We start from the raw sequence: 27647 nt of genomic DNA, 5'->3' as shown, positions 1-27647 counted from the left end.
TCCTTTAACCATTTAACAAAAACAACTTGGCAGAAACCCCACCACGAAAATGGAATAGCTGTAATTTATGTCAATATTGGAATGTGTCTTGAAAATTACCTTAAAACTTATACAGACCTAACTGAATATTCTTAGCTTAATACTTAAGGCACTGCTAGAGAAGGAACTCCTTGAAAGAAACTTCAACAGCCCAGTTAAAAAACAACCAAAAATAAGTTGGCTGAAATAAGTTCTATCAATTAGAAGTAAGTAGTTTTAGAATAATATGTTGCTAAACATTGCATGCGTTTTTGCTAAATGACCGCTAACCTGAGCTCACATCTTCAAATTGTTCAAGCATTTTGTTTGTTTTTATACAGGAAAGTAATTGCGCAATTAAGGCACTAACAATGTGTTTAAAACATCCTGATCTGCCATTTATATTACAATTCTACACAGTTCAATGGGGCTTATTCTCAGGTAAATGGGCACAGGATTGCAGCCTAAGATGCTAAAAATCATCAGAATTCAGGGTCAATCACTCATATGTCTATTTCTTCACTGTGGAGAGAAAAGCTATTAAACCAGCAGGCCAGAAGTCACAACATTATCAAGAATAAACATAAAACATTTTTAACCATCAATTGCTATGTTAGAGCTGGTCCCAAATATTACTTTTTAGCAGTGTGTAGTCAATCTCCCCAGCCTACCTTCCATTTATACCAACAGGGCTTGCACATGTGTTCTTTTGTATATTGTGGAACTCTGTAACCCATGAACTCAGACATTTGGGGTTTCATCAAAACCTATATAAACATTTTGTGTTAGTTTCGTGCCATGAACTCCAGATTTTGTGCCAGCCCCACTAGTGTGTATTAATATATGCAATCAGTACTGCTAGCTAACATCCCCACAAAACCAACACTGCTATAGTCACTCAAAACCTTTACCAAAGTGTTGGGCTACTTTTGTGCTGTTTTGTGAAATAGAGTCCAAGCTTTGTACTACCGCCTATTACTTTATAATGACACATTTAGTTGGGGTTCCTATATAATATTAGTGCCCGATGATGTAGCAGGAACTAGCACTTCTTTTCCAAAAAGTGCCATCTGTTACTCTAGGTTCACTTTTTGTGCTTTCCGGATCTGAAGCTACATTTTTTTATTAGACCAGGGGTGGGGAAAAGTTTTAGATTGGGGGCCAAGTGACAACACACACACACACAGCCTATCACAGGCCCAATGCCGGATACCAAGTTTCAAGGTTCACAGTTAACAAAGCTACACTGTGCCTTTTGGCTCATTGTAGAAATCACAAGGAGAACAGGTGATCTAAGTCACAGCTCAGGGTGAATAATTTTCTGACAAACATTGCTACAATACAATCTTTTTCATATTCCAAGTTGAGCAATTTGTTCTTGTGACCAAGCTGATAAATTAATTGTCCTAACTGAGGCTTCAGACATACTAAGCCTACTGAAACCATTTCTACCACTGTGCTGGACTGTGGTCTAGGCAGATGGGCTTCCCAAGTGCCATTGTTTGACCCTGTTGGACCATTTGTCCAGCCATAAAACTGTCAACATTATGGTCCATAGATAAGTAACAGTTTTGCAAAGTCAGTATACAACATTTGTAGAGATGTACTTCCAACTAAACAAAAAGTTTATTTTGTAACTTAGTGCAGGAAAAAACATTAAATTATATTTTATTGTTATTATTTTCTTTTCCATTAATTCTTTACATAGTTGCATTCATCACAATTACATCATTCTATAGAAATAAACGTGTTAGCTCTATGTTCATTTGAAGACTTAACAGTAACATTTGTCACTTAAAAGTCCAGATAAGTATTAATTGTGCAGTGCAATCCTAAGCATGTCTACTCAAAAGAAATTCTTGACTACCCCATTGAGATCGATGAGGCTTAATCCCTATTAAGTGTGCTTAGGAATTTCAGACTAAATTATGTACAGCCTCTCTGAATATCAAACACTTTTCCATCTGATACAGATTTTTTTTACAATGAAGTATAAATTTGAAATAGCACAGGTTATTTTTTAATTTTATATTTAAATTTATATTCTGCTTCTATGCCATAACACATTCAAGGAAGCTTTATAACCAATTATTATAACGCATAAGCATACACTTTACGTTTCTTGGAGTAGAATCAAGTGTTTGCTTTAGGCAGATGATGATTTGACCAAGATCAGCATGAAACAAACACTTTAAAATGCAAATATAAATGGATGTTGGGGGGGGGGGGGGGAACAACTTTGAAGATATTTTGAGTAGTCAACATATCAATTCATTTCAAACAGAGACAGCAAGAGAATGGTCACATTTTGGATACAATCCAGACTCGGAAGAGCAGCCTGTAATCATGCCTAAGGGGCCATTTCAAAGTTCTCCCAGCCAAATGGCAGCCATATCTCAGCTTCCATGCAGCTGGGGAAACACTCAAAGAGCACATCAGTGTCATGATATAGGACACCTAACCATACTCATTTAGTAAGACAGAATACCATAGCAAAACACAATACAGACACCAGAGACCTAAGCAGCATCTACATGGAATGTGAAAAAAGGAAAGATACACAAACGAAGACACATTTTGATAGGATTCATAATAACAACCCTACTGTATAGGTGAAGTGTAAGTTTCAACTTTGAACAAGCAAAATGCAGTCATCCTCTTAATCACCGAAAGGAGATACACAGTACATTGCCAGACTTTACTAAGTCTCATACAGTATTGTTTCAGTGGAAGACTGCAGGGAAATTCAAGTTGTCATTTGAACATACAGTTAACTTCATAACGAAACATGCAACACAAATAATTCTTTAACAATATGATTTGAGGTGGGTGGTTGACTGGGGCGGGGGGCTGTTTGCCTGCTTCCCAAATACTTCTCAAAAGATACTAGAGCTTTTTAATGATATCACAGGTAGGGTAAGTATGGCCTGGAGGCCACATCCAACTTTTAATGACTTTTCCTTCTGCTAAAGTGTCTCCCTGGCTCTAAAAACGAGATGCCTGTGACTGCATGGACCACAAGAAAGACTTTAGGAACTGCTGGCAGCCTTTAGACATCTGGATGATAAAACTGGAGGCAAGCCAGCTAAAATGTGAGAGATATGTGAAACTAAAACATGCAACTAATACTTGATGTCATTTTTATGTTGTCATCGTTTCCCCCACGATCTGTGGATAGAAATTATCTCAGGTGACAATTGTTTTGGAATCCAAACTGGGAAAGGACCAGATGAAGAGCAAAACGACTCTGCTGGGTTGAACAGTGGTGAGGTGCGTCACAGAGATTCAGTTCACTGCATTAAAAGGACATGGCAATTCCCTGCCGCCCCACCCCATACACAAGTTGTCCATGCTGAATAATGATCCTGTTTGGAAATCTAAATGAGCCAAGTCTTACTCTAATCATTTTTCAATGCAGTTTTCACAAATATTGTTTGTTTAGAAATGTCCTTTTAGCTCATAATCACCAAGTCTTGAATTACTTACAACTCACAGGAGAGTCATCTTTCTTGCTAGGATATAAATGATCAGAAGTCAACGTTGGCTAATGTGCTACCGTGCTGTCACAACCCAGAGTCCGAGTGCCACATTGGCAGCCAGAAGTGTGCTGCCAGCAAGCAAAATTAAGAAGCCAACAAGCTCCCTGTTTTGTTTTTCGACAACCAGCTTGCTAAGAGTAGCTTCCAGGAAAGAGTTTAATATCCATTGACCATCCAAAGCAAAGCAGGGGACTGCATTAATTACAGCCAGTGCTCCAGAGAGTGAAATTAGATATCTAATTAAAATTAGTTAAGGGGCATGAACAAGGGCATACTTTTAAAAACATATGAATAAAGTGCGGTAAATTCTAAACTTCCAAAACACTGTATTCCAACTATGTTAACATGAATTGTATGCACTCTCCACATTAGTGTTAGACTCGTAGCAGAGCAAATAAAAAAACAAAAATCCCAGCCACACAATTGATTGATTGATTGCATTTATAACCCCCCTTTTTTCCTCCAAGGAACTCAGGGAGGCATACATAATCCTCTTCCAATCCATTTCTATCCTCACAACAACTCTGTGAGGTGGGTTAGGCTAAGAGTTTGTGATTGGCCCAAAGTCACCCAGTAAGCTTCCATGTCCAAGTGGGGACTAGAACCCGGATCTCCAGACTCCCAGTCCAACATTCTAGCCACTACACCACACTATACCACATATGATGATCTTTCGATGTAAGGTAAGGCATTCGCTCCCCTCCGTGGCCCATGCTTTTAAAAATGTAAACACTCCTGCTTTATTCATATACATGTGCTCCATTGCATCTAGTTTGCCATACATTTAAGTAAACTTTTGTATGCATACATTTTATTCAGATTTGCCTAGAAGAGACAGCAGGGTGCACTTCTGACATGGGGATGGAAACAATCAAGCCAAAACTAAGGTCTGGTCACACCTTTTGTAAATCCACAACACAGTTATGATAATCAAAAGCGCAGTTATCAGACAGCCACAGTATTTATAGCCCAAACACATTCCAATGCATGCAGGAAAATTTTAATATTGTTCAAAGTACTGTGCTTATCTGCAAAATGCGATGAAGCAAGTGAACGGGTATAAATAGTTACGCACCTAAGCTGTATGTAGCATGGATACAAGAGTCCACTGTACTTGGTAGTGGTTGGAATATTGCAAGCCTGTCCACCACAGATGTAGCCTTACTGTATGGAAACTCACTGGTTAAAGAACAACTATAAATATGTCCAACTATGTTATTAAGGCTTCAATTTCAATATACACTTTACCAGCTAGAGTGACTGGCTGAGTGCATATTGAAACTGCAGCTTTTAAACGTAGTTACGTATATTCATAGTTAAGTATATACAGCAAGGGGAAGAAAAATGGCAGTGCACAAGAACTACAGGACTCTTCTCACGTCTCAAGGCAGCCCCTTAACTGATGGCTCTCAGCAATCAGCCAAGTTCCACAATCTAGATAACAAGAGGCTGTTAAAAAAATAAAACACAAAATTGTTGTGGTCCTCAGAGATCCTCTCATACATTAGGGATACTCACAGTGTCTTCTCTAAAAGCCCACACAAACATCAAAGGATACTTGCAAAATGTTTCCATTACCACAGGCAGGTCTATGCTGAGGAAGTTGTGTCGAGGGATAAAACTGCTGAGACTCACTTAAACAAACAAACAAAAAAAACAGGGGGGGTTGATTATAAACTTGCTATGAAAGTGAAGAGCATTCCAACACCACTCATTTCTCATAATTCGTTCGTAGCAAATACAACTTTTGCTTCCCTCCCCCCCTATTGTCAAGACATTGAAGTATTATTAAGACTATTTAATAACAGCTATTGGCTATATGGTCTGTACTTTGTGAAAACATCTAAACATATGATGTGATTGTGGTTACTTCACAGCTGAGTGACTTTACAGTTGAGTAACTGTAGTCTCTGCGAATGGACTGTGCAGGGGGATACTCTTATCTGAAGAACCACAGGCATGATTATGATAGTAGAAGAGGCAGCAACAAACAGGACATGGATTCCAACTGCTCATTGCACTAACGTTCCTAACTACATGATGCTGGAGTTTTACCTCTCAAGTTAGGCAGGAATGTCTACAAGTGTGATGCAACTGTAAGGACCAGAAAGTATGAAAAGAAACTTATGATGATGATGATAATGATGATGTAATTGAGTTCTGATAAAGAATTATCTCTGCCCTTAAGAGATTTGTTTTTAAGTCCAAAGGTATGCTATGAAAACAGTTTAAGATTCAATTTTGATGTTTTAAGTGTTCAAGTAAGTCTGATTAAGGATACCATTTTCTGTCAGAGTTTGGGCTCAGTTTCCCCGAGTCAAACTTTACCAAAATATTAGGATTTAAATAAACAACAGAAGAATGTTAAAAAGGGCTAGCCTATAGATAACAAATAGAAGTGTGATGTGAAGAAAATTTTATATAAACATCTGATGGTAATATTTTAAGACACTTGAGAAATGCAGCTTCTAAGCATTTTCCTGCTTTACTTAGGACCAATGACCAGTTTACACATATCCAAGTATAAAACAGATTATCTGCCAATCAAGTATGAAAGGCAAGCTAAAAAAAAAAAGCCAATGTCTCCTTAAAGTTTTTTTTAAAAAAATGGTGGTTCTAATTTTCCAGTGGTTCTAATTTTCCAGGTTGTCACATCCAAGATGTGTTTTTTTCAAAAGAGACATGCACCTGATTCTACATCTAAGCTTTCATAACTGACGGGTATATATTGCCACTGAATATGCACATATCTGAGTTCAAAATGTAAGTGAGAACCGGCCATTGTGTGACATAGAACTTTATTATTCCTGCCACTGCAGAGAGCAGTTTGGACTCTAACACATCACACAGTTTTTAGCATTGTTGAAGGAACAATTGGCTGAATTCAAGAGAAGCCTAATCAGCAAACTTGAGAACATGTCCCATGAATGTTATTTCCTTCAATAATCTATTTTTATTTAAAACTTCACCAAATCACACACACCTGTATACTGGAGATGCAGTGGATGCCCAACAAATAGCATATCAACCTGAGGAGGATGCTTCACCCGGATGAGCCTGGTTTGATTTTCCAAAGAAGGTGTCACACACAGGCTTGGAACAAAGTCCCTTCGGCAATCAGCATTAGTTCGGCAAAGTTGACTAGCCTCAATAGCTTTCCGGGCTGGCAGACAAGCATACTGGGCACAACATTATGAATAAATATTGAAATACTCTATACATTCACAGACATACTTTACTACGTGTGTCTTTATAAAACAGAAAGCTGCCCTTCGTAAAACAGAAGTGAGATGGAGAATGGGAAAGGCTGTGTTCCAGTCATTCTAATTCTGACATGCATATGTACGATCCCACAAACTGACACTTGCTCTGAGCCGGACTTTTGCTACAATATTCTCCAGATGTTCTGGCCTACAACTCCCATCATTCCTTACAATTGGCTATGCTGGCTAGGGACAATGAGAGTTGTAGTCAAGTTATCTGGAGGGTGCTAGGTTGGGTAATGCTGCTGCATGCCAGGGATGGGTAACCTCAGGTCCGTGGGCCCTCCTGGGGCTCCCTGTGTAGACACACCTCCTGGCCCTGGCTCCACCCCTTTCCCCAGACTGTCGATTGTCTATCAATTGTTCGTCAGTTTCCTGGCTTTTGCGCAATTTTCCTCCATTCTAACAAAAATGTTGAAATGTCTCTCCTGAGGCTTAGTTACTGTCAATAAGAGCTGTAAGCTAGACTATGCTGGTATGGGGGGCTTTGGCCACACATCCTTTTGCCTTTGGCCACACATCCCAATGGACCAGCCCCTGAGAGCTTCTCTGAAATTGAATTCAGCCCTTGGGATGCAAGCAGTTCCCCAGCTCTGTTCTAAGCTATAGGTATACACAGTCTTCTATCATTAACCTTCGGATGACAGGCGAGGTCAAACACACCACAACAGCATAAGACTTGTGTCTCCATTTTCTAGATAGTTCTTAATCATGATGAGGAATGAATAGCCAAGTCATGCTTGGGAGAGGGAGTCCTGCATTTCGGGAGGGAGAGGGATCTGTATTCTTATGGCTTTGGGGCTCAGTTCTATCCTTATTGGGACAACTGAAAAGATATTTACATAACATACAAGGTGGAAAAGTGCCCCCACCAAATGCTGTTTAAAGTTCTTAGTTACTCGTCACTAGTCAAAGAATTAGCTAAGAAAAGCCAGATTCTAGTTGGCATGCTGAAAACAAACAAAGCTAGAAATTCCCCCAATGTTCCTTGGCCATAAATCCTGACAGCAGCATGTTTTTAGTTTCAAAAAGATTTGACACTTATTAGTTATGTACTAAAGAAATGAAAATGAGTCTCCTTTCTTCAGTGCATAAAGATGTAGCAATTTCAAACAACAAATCCAAGCTTGACATCATTTATTATTAAAATAAGACTAAAGATGTTGTGTTCACCTGTGAACAGGTGATCTCTACTTAAACTTCCATACATTTTTTAAATTAATTAACAACATTTGTACACTACCCCATAAGAGGAAGTGGCTTGTATAATAATAAAACTTCACTTGAAGGCTTCATTGTATTAAACTAAGGGCTATTTGAAGCAGTGCAAAAAAGGGTCCATTCATTAGTCTAGTAAATCTAAAAAGCAAATGGTGGCTAATGGTGTGTTCTTCTTCATGATCTCTATGCATCACACATATGGGCTCTGCAACTGCCCAGAGCTTCGACTGGGAAAATTCCTATAGCTGAGCATTCTGGCAAGAACCCTCCCCACCATCCCATTGGGCATGCTCCAACAGGTTCCCGCACATTCCCTCAGCTTCTTCTAAGCTGCCAAATATAGTGGGCATTGCATATTTAAATGCCGATATTGATTCAAAACTGAACAACCCACAGTAGTGTGAACAATCTGAAAGAGATCTCATCCTAGCAGATTTTGATCCAAAATTGATGAAACCCTGTGATATCAAGAGAAGCGGCCTCAAGATTTATCGGGTTGCCACACTAAGAGAAGATAAGGTGATATCTCTGTGGTCAATGTAATGACAAAAAACTGCAGCAACAACAATGTTTTGCTGTCCAATTCACACATTTGTGAAATGCAATTGTACACAGGCTGCTCATGTAGTATGTAAAACGACTGTGAGATTTGTTATTGTTACCAGCAATTCACTACTCATATTATTGTAATGCTATACTTGTTTTATTGGGAAAAGGAAGTTATCAAAAACGGTTTTTTTTAAAAAAAAACCAACAACTTGCAAATGGTGCTATGCTTAAAAACTTTCACCAAATGTTTAGTTGTATGGAATGTTTTGGATAATTTGATTACTACAGCCATTTTTGCTATTGATGAAGGGTTAATGTGATTGTACAATTTCCAGTTGCAGGAAAGGTTTCAAATAATTATGTATACACTGTGAATTTGTCTGCTGAAGGGACAAATATTTATATGCACTACAGCCGTGCAAGACTGGAGCTAACTATGCAGTGATGGAGCCTCATGCATGCAAGCAGGGTCTTCACGACTCTCAGCCCCAGTGGAATACATCGCCCTACTTGCTGCTGGAGCTCCATCTGCCATAGCTAGAGGCAGCAGCTCCATGTGCATAGAGGGCTCAGGACCACACCAATAAATAATACAGTGATGTTTGGTTTTCCCATGTATTGTACCAACTCAATTTTTTTTAAAAATGCGATCAGAGGTCCACAATTTTTGTCTGGTTTTACTGGTCAAGCCAAAAATGGTAGTTGTGCCTCTCTCTCTCTCTCCCCACCACTCCACAGATCTTCCTCGGGAAAGGCCAGCGGAGACAGTAGCCGCTTGGGCAATGCTGGTGAGGCGCACCCAAAATGCCTCTGACCAGCACCGCCTAACATACATACCGGCCTTTCTTGATGCAGGTAGTCAGAGCAACCCAGGGGACAGTGGGAGGGAGAACATCCCCTGGCTAAAAATGTGGAGCTGAGAATTTGACCTGTCTTTCTCAGGCGTTTAGGTTTATTGCTTCAGTCTCTCAAGTTCACAGACTGTGCCATTAATACTTCAAATACATTTTAAAAGTCTGAAACCAAGCGTTAAAACAAAACTTGTGCTGTATGCTAAACATACACATTTGTGCTGCTCAAGTCTGACAGCTTGCATAAATAATTTACCTGGTGACTGTTCAGATTATTACTGTATGAAAAACAGACATCTGTGAGGCTATTATTGCTACAACATTCCACAGTACCGTCAAGTCTTCTAAAACCTGAAAAGGAATGAAACTTGTGATTAGATTTTCAGAGATCACAACGTGCTCAATTTGCAATTCTTGAAGCAAAGAACACGCCGCTAGCGCTCCCCCTCAAAACCAAAACAAAAAAAAGTCACAGTTCCGTGTGTCAGCTTGATATAGCTACAAATGTTGCCATCATTACAGAGTGCAGCTATCTCTCCCATACACCTTTGTAAATCTGTATTTTGCCTAGAGGAATGAATAACTTAGTTGGAATGCCAAGAGAAACTTGGCTGTCAAGGGTACTAAGACCTATTTTTAGGTTGGATTAGTCACAAATTGCACTAACCTCATTTAAAACTTACTAGCTTGAGCCCTTGCTGACACTCTTGAAGCCAATCTCTGTATTCTAAAATGATTCAGTCCCTACAAGAGCTTTAGGAGGTGCTATTCTAAGCTAGCTTGAAGACCTGAAAAGGGAGAATTCCAATACTTATACAAAATTATAATTCCGAAGGGCAAACAATACAGTTAAATCATAGTCCTATGCAAAATCCCCACGCTGGCTGAGGAATGCTGTGAGCTGTAGGACATTTTGCTGTCTAAACATGCATAAGATTGCACCATTAAGCTAGTTTGAGACCCAGTTAGTGAGAAAGATGTAGATGTAGTCACTGCTAATTCAAACCATGTTTATCAATGCACATTAAATAGAATCAGATGTTGATAATAGATTAATCCAATGAGCGCTTTTATGATTTACAACAGTAGGTAAATATGGCATAATAACATTAAAACGTATCAATTTTTCACAAATTAAAATAAAAATGCTCCATTTAGCACCAGCATAGGCTACAGGGCTAGGGAGGTAGTGTTGCTATGACGTGTAACAGTTCCATCTTCCTATTCAGGCTTCCTGACTGCTTCCAGATTCGAGTCTTAGTATCTTACATTTAGAAAATGAGAGATTACATTAAATGCACTACAGAGTGACAAAACTGACACCAACCTGTAGTTTTCCAGAGTAAACTGCTCTGTCCATTTTTTTCCAACTGATTGTGTTAACAAGATTTATTTATTTTTTTAAAAAAAGGGGGTTTCCTAGCCCCATCCTGGGTGATCCCACTCAGGTGAACCGAGTAACACATTGAAATAATATGCAAAAAGCTTTACAGATTCTTTGATATCAAACAGCAGTGCTGGTCAGTTTAAGGCTAGGCCGGGAACACTCTGTCTACCTCTATACTGTAATTAAGAAAGAGCATGTAGCAAGAAGAAAGACATTGTTCAAGACTCTCAATAATTACACTAAGGCTTACTTTGCATGTCAGGACAACCCACAGGTTGTTTAAACTGTGGAATGTCAGGGCCGTAAAGGAGAAAGCAAGTGTGCTGGCTCTTCCATAGTCACTGCTTCCACGATCTTTAAAATAATAGTAAAGATATAATCATCTACTGTGTAGAAACAATTATACCTCTAGATGGGAAACTTAGCTGTTGAAGTACTGATGTCTTTATGCAGTAGCCTGTTTGTGGCTTCAGAGAAATCTTTCCTAGGCAGGAATTCCAGTCCTCCACATTATGAACTGAGCAGTCTTGCAGACTGGTGACAAGATCACCGACAAAAAGGCCTTTAGGCCCATTAGCGGGAGAGTCCTAAAAACAAGAAAAAATTGAGCTGAGAAACACATGGGCACTCTATCCTGAAAAGGGCCTGGATCCTTTTGTATAAGCCATATTCACACAGGATGTTAAACCATAACTGAGCATGATGTGAACAAGCAGGCACAAGCTGCAGCGAGCCTCAAGGCTCACTTGCTCCCCCTCTCCACTGCACGGCCAGGAGGAGGAACTCAGAAGCTTTCACTTAACAGTGATTTGTTGCGTTGTCTGGAGCATCCATTGACTATGGTTTGAATTTTGCTTTCTTTGAAACTAACCATAATGAATGTTAATAATAATAATTTCAAAGAAAGCAAAATTCCAACCACAAGTTAATAGGTGCATTCAGATGACACGCTAACCCACTCTGGCCAACAAGCTATGCAGTGTGGGTTGTTTCACGTGGTTCATGCACCCTTCAGACGATCAAGAGTACAATCCACATTGTGTGTTTTGGTTCTGTTCCCCCACTCAGTCGTAACAGACTTTGGGGCAGAACTTTGTCTGCCACCAAAAAACCCTTCCCCACTCCGAACATGGTTGGATTTTTGTGAACCGCCCAGAGAGCTCCGGCTATTGGGCAGTATAGAAATTTAATAAATAAATAAATAAATAAATAAATAAGCCCTTTAAAACAAAAACAAAAAACCCTTCTCATTTTTGGTGTAAAAACAGAGCCAGGATCCCCATTTTTCCCAGCTCCGTGGAATTTGTGCAAATGGTCCCACATTCTTATAAATAATTTAGATCAGTTATTCACAGTTGTGCAATTGGGCAACTACAGCTATCCAAAACGTAGAGGCTGGCCTTGGCTGGACTCGTCTGTGTATGTTTCCCCACTTGTCAACTGTCCAACATACAAGGTTACAAGCAAGGCTAGACTGTATAGAGGCTGGTTTGGCAGCCTTGGACAGTTGACAGATGGGGAAACAGGGTGTAGATCTCACCTTTAGCAGAGTTATCCCCAGGGCTCAAAGGGTTGCCTGGACTCTTAGGGGTGCCCTGCTAAGAATCCCCAATTGCCTGAGTCCCCAGCCACTCTTTTTCAGAATGCCTGACCCCCCCCTTTTTTTTTGCTCCCAGATGCACTAACTGCTTTGGTTTGACAGCTGTGTAAGCAGAAGCGGTTAATCCAATTCAGTGGGGAACACATGGTGGTGTGCACTTTTCTAGGAAAACAAGCTGCTGCTGCTGCTGGGTCAGGGAGGGGTGGGATGGAAGGGGAAGATCCCCTATTATCAGGGCAACACCTTAAGCCTTGGGTATGCCCTGGCTAAGTCAGTGATCTTTAGCAGGTGGAGGAAGTGCTCAAAATCACCCATGTACTCAAGTGATTCCCAGGATTCAAAGCTTTGCCCCAACCCCTGGGAGTGCCCTAAGAATCCCCACTTCCCCGAGTCCCCAGGATGTGGCTTTAAAAGTGATCTAGGGTCCACCCACTTTTTGCAGCTCCCATTCACAGCAGGTCTTGCTAGTTACTATAGGGATTTTTTCCTAAACTCTAAGGCCAGACATACACCTCACTTAAGTGAGTAGTCATACCCTAACAACTGGGCATCTTTCTAATGGTTTCACTGCCTCCAAATATTTCCTTTTAAAAAAAGCATTCTGTCTATGCACTTGTGCATGTGTGAATTAAGTGGTTTGTCTTGGATAGTTGTCCAGGCTTTGGTTAACGCAATCTTTTACTGACTGGTGCTACTTAACCAACAGCCCCATTCAGAAGACACCTTAAACCATGGCTTTAACCATGGTGGTTAAGTCAGAAAGCCGGGCTGAGTTCAGAAGACACCTTAAACCACAGCTTTAACCACGGTGGTTACGCCAGAAAGCCTTATTAACCATGGTTAAAGCCATGGTTTAAGGCTTCTTCTGAACACAGCCTGGCTTTCTGGCTTAACCACCGTGGTTAAAGCTGTGGTTTAAGGTGTCTTCTGAACGGGGACAATGTGCGTTGTTTGCTCGAAAAAGGTTATTTTCTAAGTATGCTTAATGTTCATTGTTACCAAGCAATAAACTGTTTGATTTTGCTTAGCTTCTGTCCGTTCTATCTCTGCACAGGAACAATGCAGCACACATACAAATGTGCCAATGTAGGTGGCGCAAGTCTGAAGGTACTTACATGATGAATCCGTTGGTGGCTTTCCCTGCTTTTCAGTATCCTCTTGCAAAATAGCTACTTAGCCTGTTGCCTATTGGTTGGAGAGGCACCCAACAAGTGTGTACCTATTTCTCTCCTTGCAGTGGGGTCATTTTTTAAAGTAATAAATTGTGCGGTACAATTCTGTGTTGATTAGTGTGAAAGAAACTATTGTATTAACCCCTTGGTTCATACATACCAATACTCTACTCATTGAGCAGGATTGTGTTACAGAGGAAAAAATCGAATATGTACACACGCGTGCAATGCCAAACACCATTGTAGGCTATATCAATGGCCTACATAATGTAGCATTTCACATCCTAGGAAGTAGCATCCTACTTCAGTAAAATCTCCTGAATGACAGGGCAATACCGATGTAAATATGAAACCACCTTCTACACCCCACAGGTCTTTGGACACAAAAAAGAATGCCGAACCAGCTAGGTGAGATGGATGCACCTGTGAAGCCGGAAACACAGGAAGAGGAAACCATTGTGGTAGAATCACAGGAGGTGCTTCAGGTGTGAAGATAGAATTTTGTAAACCGCCCAGAGAGCTTCGGCTATTGGGCGGTACAGAAATGCAATAAATAAATAAATAAAAATAAATAAAACAACTCACAGGGGCATAGAAATAATTTTTTTAAAGGAAATATTTGAAGACAATGCAGCCAGTAGAAGGATGCCCTATTGTCAGGGTATGATTGTTTGTGTATAGCTGCCCTATGGGACAGTATTGAATGGGGATGAGTGTGTCCACTACCTCTGAAGAACCAATCCCCCAGCATGCCAGAGGGCACTTTTCAAGAGGAGTGGATTGCAGATTATGCTTCCTGAGCACTGATTTATTCATGGCTCTTACCTCTGCGACTTCAATAACAAGTGCCCCTGTGCCAGTGTAATAAAAGGGGAAAAGAATGGCCGGCAGTAAGAAGAGAACCACAAGACTTGCAACCCCAAGCACAAAGTTATGCCAGACTCCTACAAAACAGAAAGACAAAAACACGATCTATGCAAAGAGAAGACTCTTAATACATTAGGTCTGGTGTCTGACTTTACAACAAATGACAAAACAGCTAAGTAGAGAAGAATAAACCATGCAAGTTCTGCTTTGAGACATAATAGAAAATTAAAGTCTAAGATTAACTTGTCAACTGTAAATAGGGTTGTACTGGGAGAACTTCCAGGTAAATGTAGCATAACTGAATGCACAATACAGCAGTACCAAGAATAAATAAGGAATGGGAAGAAATCCAGCCACCAATATGAAGAGTGAACATGGCAATGGTAACAGGCATGATCCATGAAAGTGATGAAATATTCTGAGGGGTAAGATTAATATTTGAATGACTACAGAGCAGAGTTGAATTATCCTTGAAAATGGATCATATAAGGACAGAAAAAATAGTGGGGATTAACGTTGGACCCATTCAAAAGACACCTTAAACCAGAGCTTTAACCATGGTGGTTAAGCTGGAAAGCCGGGCTGTGTTCAGAAGACACCTTAAACCATGGCTTTAACCATGGTGGTTAAGCCAGAAAGCCTTATTAACTGTGGTTAAACCCGTGGTTTAAGGTGTCTTCTGAATGGGGAGGCTTCATTGGTTTTGTGTGCCCTAGCTATTTCCTTCAGATAGAACCATTCCAACCCTAAATGAGACACAAATGTAGAAATTGCATGCATTGCACAGTCCTAGATATATTGATTCGGAAACTGAGCCCATTGAGAGCTGGTTTGCAGTTGGAGCCAAGTGTGTGAGATGGGAAGTCACTGTGAGCATGGTGTCAAAGCCACTATCTTTTAGCCTCAGTCCCGATCCGCAATATGGAAATGTTAACGATAAACCAGCTTACATGGCTGTTTATGCATTTGTGTGTTGTAAGGTTTTATAATATAATGTATTAGTATCTGTGAAGTGCTTTGCACACTCAAGAACTGCTATCAGAGCCAGTGTGGTGTAGTGGCTAAGGTGTTGGACTGGGAGTCGGGAGATCCGGGTTCTAGTCCCCACTCAGCCATGGAAACCCACTGGGTGACTTTGGGCCAGTCACAGACTCTCAGCCCAACCCACCTCACAGGGTTGTTGTTGTGAGGATAAAATGGAGAGGAGGAAAAGGATGTATGCCGCCTTCAGTTCATTGGAGAGAAAAAAGGCGGGATATAAATGCAATAATAAATAAAATAATAAAAATAAATTTCAGGGATGGGGAACTTCAGGCCCAGGGCCCAAATCCTGCCCACCCAGAGGCCCCAGATGTTCCACTAGCCCCACCCCTTTCCCCCAGCCACCAATTGATTTCTGGCTTTTAATCTTGCTTCCAAGTACGTGCGCTAAAATGGCTGAAGCAAAATAGCTTAATATAAGGAGTCAGTGTTCTACATTACTACAATTTTACTTAGTAGTTTCTTTCTGCAGATATAATTTTAATTTTAAAAAGTCTCAAGGAAGGCGCAAGATTCCAGTTCCCGTGGACACATGTTGTACGAGGTCAATGCAGAGAACCTCTGGAGTTACTATAGCATACCGTTATATATAAACATTTAATGTTTGGAGACATAATTTTGTTTCACTTTTCTACTAACAAGCTATTGTAGGAAACAAAAGTAACTAAACACAATGACAGATTTTTGCAGTGGATATATTTTTCCATCATCAGTCACCATTTTCATTTCTTGGGATTTCCTTGAGGGTTTGAATTTGCCTGTTTATAATTATGTAGCTAAGGATTTGTCTACATTTCCATTACTAGCTTGCTTTAATAATAATAATAATAAAAGATTCTTCTCCTTGGAGCATTTTAAATCACATCTGGCTGAAACTAAATTGGAACATAAATTCAGCCAGAACGCTAATCTTCCTCATTCATAGGAAAAATATTCACAACAAGGACTCAAATTAAATGGGTGGCTGAACTATTTTATTTTCCATTTGAAGTCATCCCAGCACACAGTTTTGCTTTTAACAGTCTATTTCAATTAGCAAGATAGATTGTGCTCTACAATAATTCCTCCTCTCTCTCTCTCTTTCTCTCTTTCTAAACCCATTGCTCTTGTAGTGCTAAGATGTGGCAACTGCAGAGTAATGACAGTGCAGGCATTGCTCACACACCACACAACTTTGCAAGCCTCAATTACGGTCCCCAATATATGACAGTTACTTTAAAAAGTAATAAATCTGTAGATAACATTAACAAACAACTTTGAAGGAGTGCAAGTAAAGAGATCTCTAATCTCTAACCCAGATATTTATGAGACAAGCAGCACTCCTAGATCTCTGTCCTGCTTCTCCCCATCAAACAGATGATACATGGGAAAGGGAGGGAGACATAGCCTCCTTCCCCCTCTCCATCTGGAAGATGTGCAGGCAAGAACTTACAGCTACACACAAATCCCTCAATCTGTAATGGGAGTGAGCCAAGGCTGGATATGAAGAGCCTACCACAGCTTTGTAGTCAGAAAAGGTTTGACTTCCACATACATCCCTCATCACTAAATCTGATCATACTGACTGGTACTACGTATATTTATGCAAAGCTATATCCCAGTGACTGCAAAAATATAATCACACATTTAAAACTTTATGTTTATTTTTAAACATGGCCAGCAAAGACACCATTCTCATTTGCTCCTTACAAGTGAAAAGGTGATAATCCCCCGCCCTCAGTCATACTGGTCAAGCTTCTGTCCTGTAAACTGAATTTTCCCAGTAAAGTTTATACACTTTTTGTGCTCAACATGCCAGCCAAAGGACCCTGACCTAAGTCACTGATAATACTAAATGAGAGCAAAAACCCACAAAGCTAAAAACCAAGTAGCTTCAAGTAGAGATCCACGGAGAAGAGGGAAAACAGCCAACTCCCATGCTTTGGCATTTCCCCAACATTTCTGCAACATCATCAAATATACATCAACATTTACCTTAAGTCATTCTCACAGGCCCAAAATTACTAAGCTAACAATTAAAAAGCAATAGAGCTGGATTCAGGATTTGGGTAAGGGTAGGCCAAGTTTCACAACTTATTTACCTGCACAAAATATTCTTAGCTGCTGGATTGGAGAAATTAGTTGCAAGTGGGTGGTGAACAGATCGACAAACGCCCCGGGATAAACAATAAATACAAACATTCCAAAGCCATTGAACCGAACCTGCTCTCTAAAAGAAAAGGAAATAAAAAGGTTTTGCAACACCAGAATCAATTGCTTATAATAAAGTAAAAGCAACTTGAATGAATTAGTATGCAATATTATTTTGTATACTACTATACTATCACAAACACAAACAGTAGCTAGATTTATTTTATTTATTAAAAGTGTTTATCCACAAATTCTCCCCCTGCTCACAGCCTGAAAGTTCAAGTGTACAAAGCATTTCATACGCATTACCTACTTATAACTGATAGTTGCAATCTTTACAAGAGCCCTGAATTGCCAGTCCATATTAGAAATGGGGGCAATTGAGAGAGAGTGGCCTGCCTAACTCCACCAAGTGAGCTCACAGCAGAGGAGAAATTTGAACCAGAGACATCCATTGACCATGCTGGTTCAGAATTGCAGAAGTTGCAGTCAAACATATCTGGAGGGCACCAGGTTTGGGAAGGCTGATGTACATAATAAGAATTCCTTCCACAGCTGGTCAGAACATAAAGAGGCATGCCCATCTATCCATTACTCCCATTGCACCAAAGACTTGGGAAAGGCAATGACTCATAATTAGCATAATTTTTGTGAACCGTCCAAAAAGCTTTGGCTATTGGGCAGTACAGAAATGCAATAAATAAATAAATAAAATACCCTGACTGCACACATGAGGCAGATGCAAGAAGAGAAGGATGGAAAAAGCTGAGTCTGCATACTGGAAAAAAGAACAGGGAGCTCAGCATGCCGAAGTATGAAAACAGCCAACCTGATCCAGATGCTAGCAACGCCAAAGTATTTTATGCTCAAGGTAGCGAGTGATACAACAGTCCTTTCCCGCATGGAAAGACAAGCTTTCCATTTAAAAAACTATGGGTTGCCGTGCTTGAGCAAGCATGCCGCCTGCAGCGCATCCGCCTCTTCCTCTTTATCATACAACCCATGAGAAGTTCCTTGATAGATTGTTGAGCCTGATGTCCGAACCCAGACCAATGGATTATTTAGGGGCTAAACAACCCAGCAATTAACCCTGGGCTGTTGCTACATGTAAACTAGGCCTATGTATTATGACTGTGTGCATCTCTACCTAATTTTCAGAATTTAGGTTCTCTATCACTCCTTGCTTAAATTCTTTTTTTCTTTAAGATCTCTCTCTCTCTCTCTCTCTCTCTCTTCCACCCCCCACGCTATCATATTCACCTGTAATTAAATCTTCTGGCATATTAAGCTTTCTCAGGACGAAGTAAGAAAAAGAGTGGATTGCATTACCGAATGGCTGCCACCCCATGGCCGACTTCATGTATAACACCACTGATGAGGATTGCTGTGAAGAAATAGGAGAGCTGGCTGATGGGAAGATTGACCCCAGGCACCTGTTTCCAAAGACACAACAAATGACAGGGAAGGAAAAAAGTCGCACAAAGACAGGTCCACCTGCATCCTGTTACACAGCTGTCTAGAACCCACTTCACATGAACAGTAAGGGACATGGGGGGGGAGGGGGGAGCAGCCCTTCACTTTCGTATAGGGAAAGGGAAATTCCAGTAGGCTCAATATAACTGGTTTGGGAAATAGTGAAGGACTGGGGTAGAGTTCAGTGTATGGCAACTGCATGGAACATGTGTGGGAAATGTAAGCAATTTAATCCCCTTACTGTTTTCCTATTAATAATTATTATTCCTTTATATGATATAGATATGATTGGATTACACGTTGAAAGTAACTAATAGGCAACCTTTCTGGGCCAGATTTGGCAATTTGAAAAACTGGTCCTGGGCACCACCACAAAATGGCTGCCATGGGTAGTATGGCTAATCAGAAAACCTGCCCAAAAGGCTGCGTACAAGGCAAAGGTGGGGGACTGAGCCCCAATACATTAAATAACCCTTGAAGTTACACTTTTCAATACCAACAGAAATGTGAAGGCAAATTCCTCCCCACACCCCCACAACTCCTCTGCTTGCCAACAAATTCCCTTTTTCCTTTTCAATCTCACAGAAGCCCTTTTTTTTTTCTTTGAGGATGGGTGACTGCAGGCTGATACTTTCTTCTGCAAAGAGACAGGAATGAGAGACAGAGAGAGCAGTCCTAAATATTTGATACTCTGACGCCCTCCAGATGTTTTGAGATACAACTTTCATTATCCCAGTGGTTATGCTGGCTGGATCTGATGGAAGTTGTAGTCCAAAACATCTGGAGGGCATCAGGTTGCCTATCCCCAAAATGGAATGCCTTGATAAGGAAGTTTACTCTCCAACATATATGAGGAGGCCCTGCCTGTAAAAATGCAACAGTATCCTGTTCTTGGGCCAAGCGGAAATTCAATGAGGCCACTGAAAATCATATTTAATCTGTGAAACATGTCCAGTAGCAGGCATGCTTATATACAACATAGCACTTTTTTTTCAGTACTTATTGTCCTGAAGCATGCTGATGTCATACAGACATGAATTGTAAAACAATTGGTTATTGTTTTACATACAAATTCATGTATGTAAAAGCTACAAGCGCGCACACACACATATTTTATTTATTTATTTATTAAATTTATATACCACCCCATAGCCGAAGCTCTCTGGGTGGTTTACAAAAATTAAAAACAGTGGGCATTAAAAAAAGTATACAAAATTTTAAACCATCAAAAATATATAAAAACAACAGTATAAAACAGTATCCATTTTAAACAACAACAGTTCTGGGGTCCATTCAAAAACAAACAAACTTAGCATATGTTGTTAAATGCTGTTAAATGCCTGGGAGAAGAGAACGCTCTTGACCTGGTGCCAAAAAGAACAATGTTGGCACCAGGCGAGCCTCATCAGGGAGATAATTCCATAACTGGGGGGCCACCACTGAAAAGGCCCTCTCCCTTGTTGCCATCCTCCACATTTTTTTAGACAAGTGTGGCCTTTAGTTTTGTTTGCTTGAGATGTTTTTTCTGGGGTGTTTTTAGTTCTACATTTGATTTATACTGTGATTTGAGCTACTTTAAACCCCCCCCCCCTGAGCCTTTTAGAGGCAGTCTAGGTAATGTTTCATGTAAAGCAGAAATAAATACAATGATAACAAAGAAAGTCATAGTTGAGAAGCTGCTGCCTTCTCTGGAGTCATTGCTTAGTACAGACATAAAACTCACCACAACCTGCAGCATCTGATCATTCTGACCTGTAGGCGCTTCAGAGAGCATCTGCGTGAGTGTATGCATCAGCGTCTTGCCCAGGAGAACAACAGAACCAAACATAGCAGCTATGCCAAAAATCATCCCGCAGCTAAACCTGAAACAAAGACGCAGAACGTATTATGGGTAGTGCACTGCTAAATTCTGACCACTCAGAACTGAGGAAGGGCCAAGCCCCAAGAAAGCAGCCCATGAAAACTGAAACCCTATGTTCCATCCCCAGCATCAGAGGCCAACATCACCTCAAGACCAGCTTAACAAGCCCAGCCAGCAAATTCGCCATCTACCAAGCTTCATCACCCCTCATTTTCCCACACCAGGGCTATTCATTCTTTGTATGATGCTTTAAAAAATACTATTCAAGACGAAAACAAAAGGGTATTCTATTTAGCTATACAATGTCACGTAAGCAATCAGTCGCAGAGCGGTAACTACTTTGATTAGCAGGATACAGCAGAATTTCCAGTAATTGTCCCACACACGCCTGAATTATAACTCTGAAACAATACCATAGATAAAGAAATCTGGGCTTCCATCTTCCCCAATTGTAGAACAGGCGGTTGAAAAGAGCTGTCTGCCATCGCATATGAAATGGAGAGACAGTCAGACCGTAGGATGTGAGCCAGTCCTCGTAAGATGCCTTCAGAGAAGACGACGACTATAAGAGAAGGAAAAGACAGTGTGACATAGAAGGAATTTCAGGCTAGGGCTTCGACTGCACAAATACCCTCTGTTGCAGCGCTTCACATTTTCTTTTGTTATGGTTTGTCCCTCTGTAGCTGCATTTCCTAGCTTTGTTGTACTTTCTCATCCTAAAACTGTGGGCTACTCTGGGTCATATAAAAAGCAACAACATATATACATACAAAGATTATACCCTTGCACACAATTTGTTTTGCTGGAATGCATATAAGATAGTGAAATCGCCACCTTCAACTGGATACTTATAGGGATAGCTGGTCTGCTTTGGTTGAAGCCTATGTATTTATTTATTACATTTTTATACTGCCCAATAGCTGAAGATCTCTGGGCGGTTCACAAAAATTAAAACCATGAAAAGCATAATAAAACAACCAACAGTCTAAAAACACAAATACCATCATCATTGTTATTTATTACGGTCACAGACCAGCAAAATCAACACCGAAACATACAAAGGATAGATAAAAGATTGTAAGCCTATGCGGCAGGGTCTTGCTTTTTACTGTGTTATCTGTACAGCACCATGTACATTGATGGTGCTATATAAATAAATAATAATAATAATAACATAAAAACAAAATACAGCTTGGTGAGTTGCTTCTCTCAGAGGGATTGCAATGTTATTTTTCTAGTTTGCATTGAGGTCATGAGAAACTTAGAGACCCTTTCAGTAATATGGGAGGACACATCCCTTAAACAAATTAATACCAACGTTGTGGGGCTATATCCAGAAAAGGCTGTTAATAAAGGAGATATTAACTTTTTTCTACATTCCTCATACATGTTACAATGCAAAATGACATGTTCAACAAATTCTATTGCTCCAGAACCACAGGGACATATCCATTCATTAACCGGGATCTTACTAAATCGTCCTTCTAGTAATGCTGATGGCAACACATTAAAGCGAGCAAGGGTAAATACAATGTAAAAAGCACAACCAGGATAAAACCACACAGCAGAAATTGATATAGATTAAAATACGAAATTAAAACAGCAAAGCTTAAATTTAGTGTTAAAATACTAAGAAAATAAAAAGGTCTTCAGCTGGCGACGGAAGATATATAAATTTATATTTATTTATTAAATTTCTATACCGCCCAATAGCCGGAGCTCTCTGGGCGGTTCACAAATTGTATGTATATTTAAAAAATCCCCCCAAAACTATAAAAAGATGAAATATATAAGGTAGTGAAAAAGGACTTGCCAACCAAGAAAGATTTGGAAGTAGATGGGTTCTGTGTAATATCATGAAACAAAAAAGAATTGAACTAATGCTGCGGTCTTGAACATGGTGCCTATGGGCATCACTGTATCCATGGACAACCTCACTTTCTTTATGAGTCATACCCTCCCTATCTTTTTTATCTTATTTGGGAAGATTATCCTTCCAGATATAACTAGAATTACATGCTCCCAATTATTTATTCACTTATGCTACTGCTACAGGTAACAATAGCAAAACAAATAAATACACAGCAAAATACAATTCATTCCCACCAAATAAGTGTGCTAGCCATTTCCTTGCTCCTCGGTAACTTGACCTTGAACACACACACACACACACAATCCAGTCCAAACACTTCCAAAAATGCTCAAAGGACATTGGCAAGACTCAGGGGGACGGCAGCCCAGAATTTGCAGGGAGAAAGCCGGGCACAGAAGATGCCTCTGTGTATTTCAGAGAATGTAATGGGACCCAAGAGAGAATGGGCCCGTTCAGAAGACACCTTAAACCATGGCTTTAACCACATCGAATAAGGCTTTTTGCTTTATGCACCATGGTTAAAGCCGTGGTTTAAAGTGTCTTCTGAACGGGGTCACTGTGGTGTCTAACATATGCTAGATACAACTTAATGAAATTTGTTTGTTGGGCCCAAGCTGGGTTGGTTGTTTCCGGGGGGTGGGGGGGTGGGGATGATGACAACACAAATGCATGGCAGGGTTCAAAAAAAGACAAGACACATTTCTTAAAAGTTAAAAAAAACCCAATAACTGTTTGGTTATTGCAAGGTCCCAAATAATTAATATTTTAAGTTCTGGTGTCTAAGAGTGCACACTAAATATTTGTTCTTGAAAATAATATATTTTCTTGACATTAATTCTACTCATGAATACCATTGTGTCTACTTCATCACCCTATACAGACACAGGGGGCCATGTCCGTGTATACACCTATGCTCCTTGACTCCCAACATGTGTAGCAAATTGTGTGCACTTTGTACACTACGCAAATCAAAATCAAGCTTATGTACAGGCCCCATGCAGATGCAGCATCTATTATGTGCACATCAGGTTAAAGAGGGAACAGGGCTGACCACCAAGATGCTAATGCCCTGCTCTTCTCCCATAATACTAGAACCTGGGGTCATCCCATGAAGCTGATTGGTGGGAAATTAAGGACAGATAAATGGAAGTACATCTTCAAACAGCGCATAAACTATGGAATTCACTACCACAAGATGTAGTGATAGCCACCAATTTGGACAGCTTTAAAAGGTGGTTGGATACATTCCTAGAGGTCAAGGCTATCAATGGCTGCTAGTACTGATGGCTATGGGCTACCTCCAGTATCAGAGGCAGTATGCCTATGTACACCAATTGCTGGGAAACATGGGTGGGAACATGCTGTTGCACGCATGTTCTGCTTGTGGGTCCCTGGTCGACAGTTGATTGGCCACTGTGTGAACAGAGTGCTAGACTAGATGGACCCTTGATCTGATCCATCATGGCTATTCTTATGTTCTGTGTAAAAATCACGAGGATCCCTGCCTAAGATCCATGTTTGTGTGCCGTGGCCACACCCACAGGTAGTGGATCCCGAATTTATCTGAAACAGTCTATGTAGGCAGATGTGCTCTGTAATTTGCTTGTGGTTTGGGAGGGTTGCTCTGTAAAAAATCATATGAAATCAACAGGATCTCTGCCTTGGATCCATGTTTATGCGCCATGGCTGTGCCCACAAGTGGTGGATCCCGGATTTTTCTGGTTCAGTCCATGGAGATAGATGGGTATTTTCCATGTAAAAATCATGAGGATCCCTGCCTCAAATCTACATTTTTGCACTGTGGAGGTGCTTACAAGTTGCAGACCAGTGATTTTTGTGTTCAGTCGGTGGAAGCAGGTGTGCTCTGTGATTGGATGGTGGTTTTGTGGATGTCCTCTTTAAAAATCATATGAAATCGTGAGGATCCCTTTTTGATTTCATGGATCCTTGTTTTACCCAGCCAGCCACCCCCCGCAACAGCGTTGGTTGCACCTGGTCGATTTCTACCTGCCCTGCCGCTGTGAAAGACTGTCCGCTGGGTGGGAGCGAAGGACACGGCAGACTCGCCCGCCTTTATTTTCAGTAGGTCCCGCGTCACACGCCCCCTAGTGACAGAGCGTGCGCATGAAGGTGAAGTGAACGCGTGTTTGGGGCCATTTGTGGGGATACTACGACGGTGCCTTGGGCGCTAATCGTCTCTGTTGCCCGCAAACGGCATCTTCTCGCCTCCCCTCACTCAGCAACTTCACTACTACTCCTAACAAATTAGCTGCTTCTAAAGCAGCCGAGGGGGAAGGGGCGCCCGCCTCTCGCGTTCTCACCTTCAAGACCGTGTCGGCGAGGTACACGGCACACCAGCCCCCCAGCACGCAGACCACGACCGGCATCGGAATCATAGTCGCGGGGGCGGGGGGATGACACCGAACGTCGCCAGAGAGGCCAAGCCAGAGGTTTTCTTTCGAGTCCGGAACAAAATGCCGCACGGAACTACCCGCTACCCACCAACTTTGTCGTGAAGGAGACTTCCGGAAGTAGCACCAGGAAGGAACGTATCATGTCGTCTTGAGCGTTCGATACTAAACCAAGACTTCCGGTTTCCCTTTGCATTGGGTAGAATCATTTCTGTATGGTTGGATATATTTCGGAATTCAGAAAAACACTCAAGTAAAGCAGACGTCTTCTTTTTTTATGCAGTGCATTGAAATAATACTATCTATTAAAAATAATAATTTTAAAAGTGCAAAACAATGGTCGTTTCCCCCCGGCCCGGTAGTGTTGCAAAAAAAGGCTCCGCCTGTTGAATTTCTACCTATCTAGATTAAATGACAGGAGTGTTATTCACAGGCAATTTTTGTTTGTTTCACTACTTTGAACATAGCATGTTCACTTCCGATCCCTAGTAAAGAACAGCCTATTGACTGTGTTTGTGTGTTTTTTGTTTGTTTTTTAAGAAAGGGGTGGAGGTGGAGCTCAGGATTCCTGTGCCCTTGAAGTCTGGTTGTAACACCTCTCTCCACTATAGAGATGTAGCAGTGCAGAGGCTATACCTGTTGAACTTCTGCTTGTTGTGTAGCCTTTTAAAATCACAGGTTCCCTATGTTAAAAGTGAAGCTGTGATGGAGAGGGAGGTAGTACGTTAATCCGGAGAGCCAAGGAAAGCTGGTAATTATTTCCAAGCACTGCCTCGAAAGAACTCCAACCTGGGTTGCTTAATTTGCTTAATTTTCTACACGGATGCTTAATCTTTCCAACAGTCCGTCTTTGGGTTTCGAGAATTCCAATAGAAAGCTGAAGTGAGGGGTGTGTGTGTGTGTTTAACATATCTTTGAAGGGAATAAGATTTGTTTTTTGTTTGGTTTTTAAAAACACCCTAAAGTTCTTCAGAACCCTCAGTTCCGGTTCTCGATTACGGCCTTAGGAGTGGAGCAAGAATATTATTATTATTATTATTATTATTATTATTATTATTATTATTATTATTATTAATTTATTTATTTATTTATTTATATAGCACCATCAATGTACATGGTGCTGTACAGAGTAGTAGAAGTACGGCAACAATTGGGATCCCCTCAAACAAAACAAGCAGTTTTGTTGCTCCTTCGGTGCAGTGCTTTGGAAATAATCATGATTTCTATTCCAAAAAGTTAATTTACTTAGGCTGCAATCCAATATACACTTACCCGGGAGTAAGTCCCATGTAACTCAATGGGGCTTACTCTGGAGTAGACATACACACTGTTGCTGTGTAAATGGCCACTGAAATAACACTCTTTTTTAAGGGAAAAAAGTGTGAAGCCGTAATTCTATATCAATTTACATGTGTGTAAGACCCATTGAAATTAATGGCGCTTACGTTTGAGTAGACCTGTATAGGATTGAACTATGGGAAACTTGACCGACCTCGGAAAAGTTAAACTTAGCGTTGAGCATACGATTTTATTCTTTCCTATTTGTCAGAAATGGACAGTAAAAAATAAATGAGCTTTTTGGAAACTCAGCCTTCCGAACTCTTAAAAAAAAAAAAAAGTGAGAGAATAGCAACATTTCGCTTCCGGAGAGACAAAACAAATATTTTAGGTGTACCGTTAAAACGGTGCTTTAAACGGTGTGTGACAGGCAGAAATTTAAGAGGTGTAACCTTCGACACGGCCAGTTCAGAGCCCGCACTGCACCTTCCTTTAAAAAAAAAAGTAGTTTGTTTTGTACTTTTTAAAAAAATATAGACGACTTGAGCCTTCGTAAATCTATGTCGGTATTAATCAAAGGAAGCATTTGCCATATCTGCATTTCCACCTGTTGAACTTCTGCCTGTCACGAGGTACTTTAAAAGCATACAAACAGTACCAGGTTCTTTTTCATTTTTTGAGTGAGGAGACTACGTACTGCAAAGAGAACCTGAATTACAATTTCTAATCTATAATTTTCTAAAGAGACATGCAAAACATCTATGGTCACCAATACTGCATGATAGGGTGCGCATGTGTGGTATGTAGATCCACTCTGCCTATTCTTGGGTTTTGAGATTGGATTCTGTGAAGGGAGCGCAGCAACGAATGGGGAAAAAGTTGCCCCTTTGACTTACAATAAGGGAGACGGGAGCTTGTTTTTAAAGCAACGCTTAGGACGCAATCCTATGCACGTTTAGACAGGAAAAAAATCCTACAACTCCCAGCTTTCCCAATGCTGCCTGGGGCATGCCGGGAGTTGTAGGCCTTTCTTCTGCCTAAACGTGCACAGGATTGCGTCTTTAACCTTTTAAACCGAGCAGTTCGTGGAGTTCCTGGAGATGTTGAACACTT

At 40.6% G+C, this 27647-nt stretch overlaps 1 protein-coding gene across 2 annotated transcripts; it reads right to left on the bottom strand.

The window, feature by feature from the left end:
• Positions 1-1452: 1452 nt before the first annotated feature.
• On the bottom strand, positions 1453-26759 carry MBTPS2 (membrane bound transcription factor peptidase, site 2). 2 transcript variants are annotated; one of them, XM_063126468.1, is made up of 12 exons: positions 26702-26759; positions 25167-25467; positions 21386-21534; positions 20835-20973; positions 18968-19071; positions 17590-17717; positions 14426-14544; positions 11235-11415; positions 9698-9792; positions 6541-6736; positions 5116-5191; positions 1453-3793 (listed from the first exon to the last, which is right to left on the bottom strand). In XM_063126468.1, the coding sequence occupies exons 2-12, from the start codon at positions 25239-25241 to the stop codon at positions 3571-3573; spliced, it is 1485 nt and encodes a 494-aa protein (XP_062982538.1). In that variant the 5' UTR covers positions 25242-25467; positions 26702-26759; the 3' UTR covers positions 1453-3570. The 2 variants fall into 2 exon arrangements, with proteins under 2 accessions (XP_062982538.1, XP_062982539.1); XM_063126469.1 differs by lacking the exons at positions 25167-25467; positions 26702-26759 and adding an exon at positions 25893-25941.
• Positions 26760-27647: the final 888 nt, after the last annotated feature.

The sequence above is a fragment of the Elgaria multicarinata genome, chromosome 5 (genome assembly GCF_023053635.1).
Source record: "Elgaria multicarinata webbii isolate HBS135686 ecotype San Diego chromosome 5, rElgMul1.1.pri, whole genome shotgun sequence".
NCBI classification, from domain to species: domain Eukaryota; kingdom Metazoa; phylum Chordata; class Lepidosauria; order Squamata; family Anguidae; genus Elgaria; species Elgaria multicarinata.
This window is presented reverse-complemented; position numbering and strand designations above follow the sequence as displayed.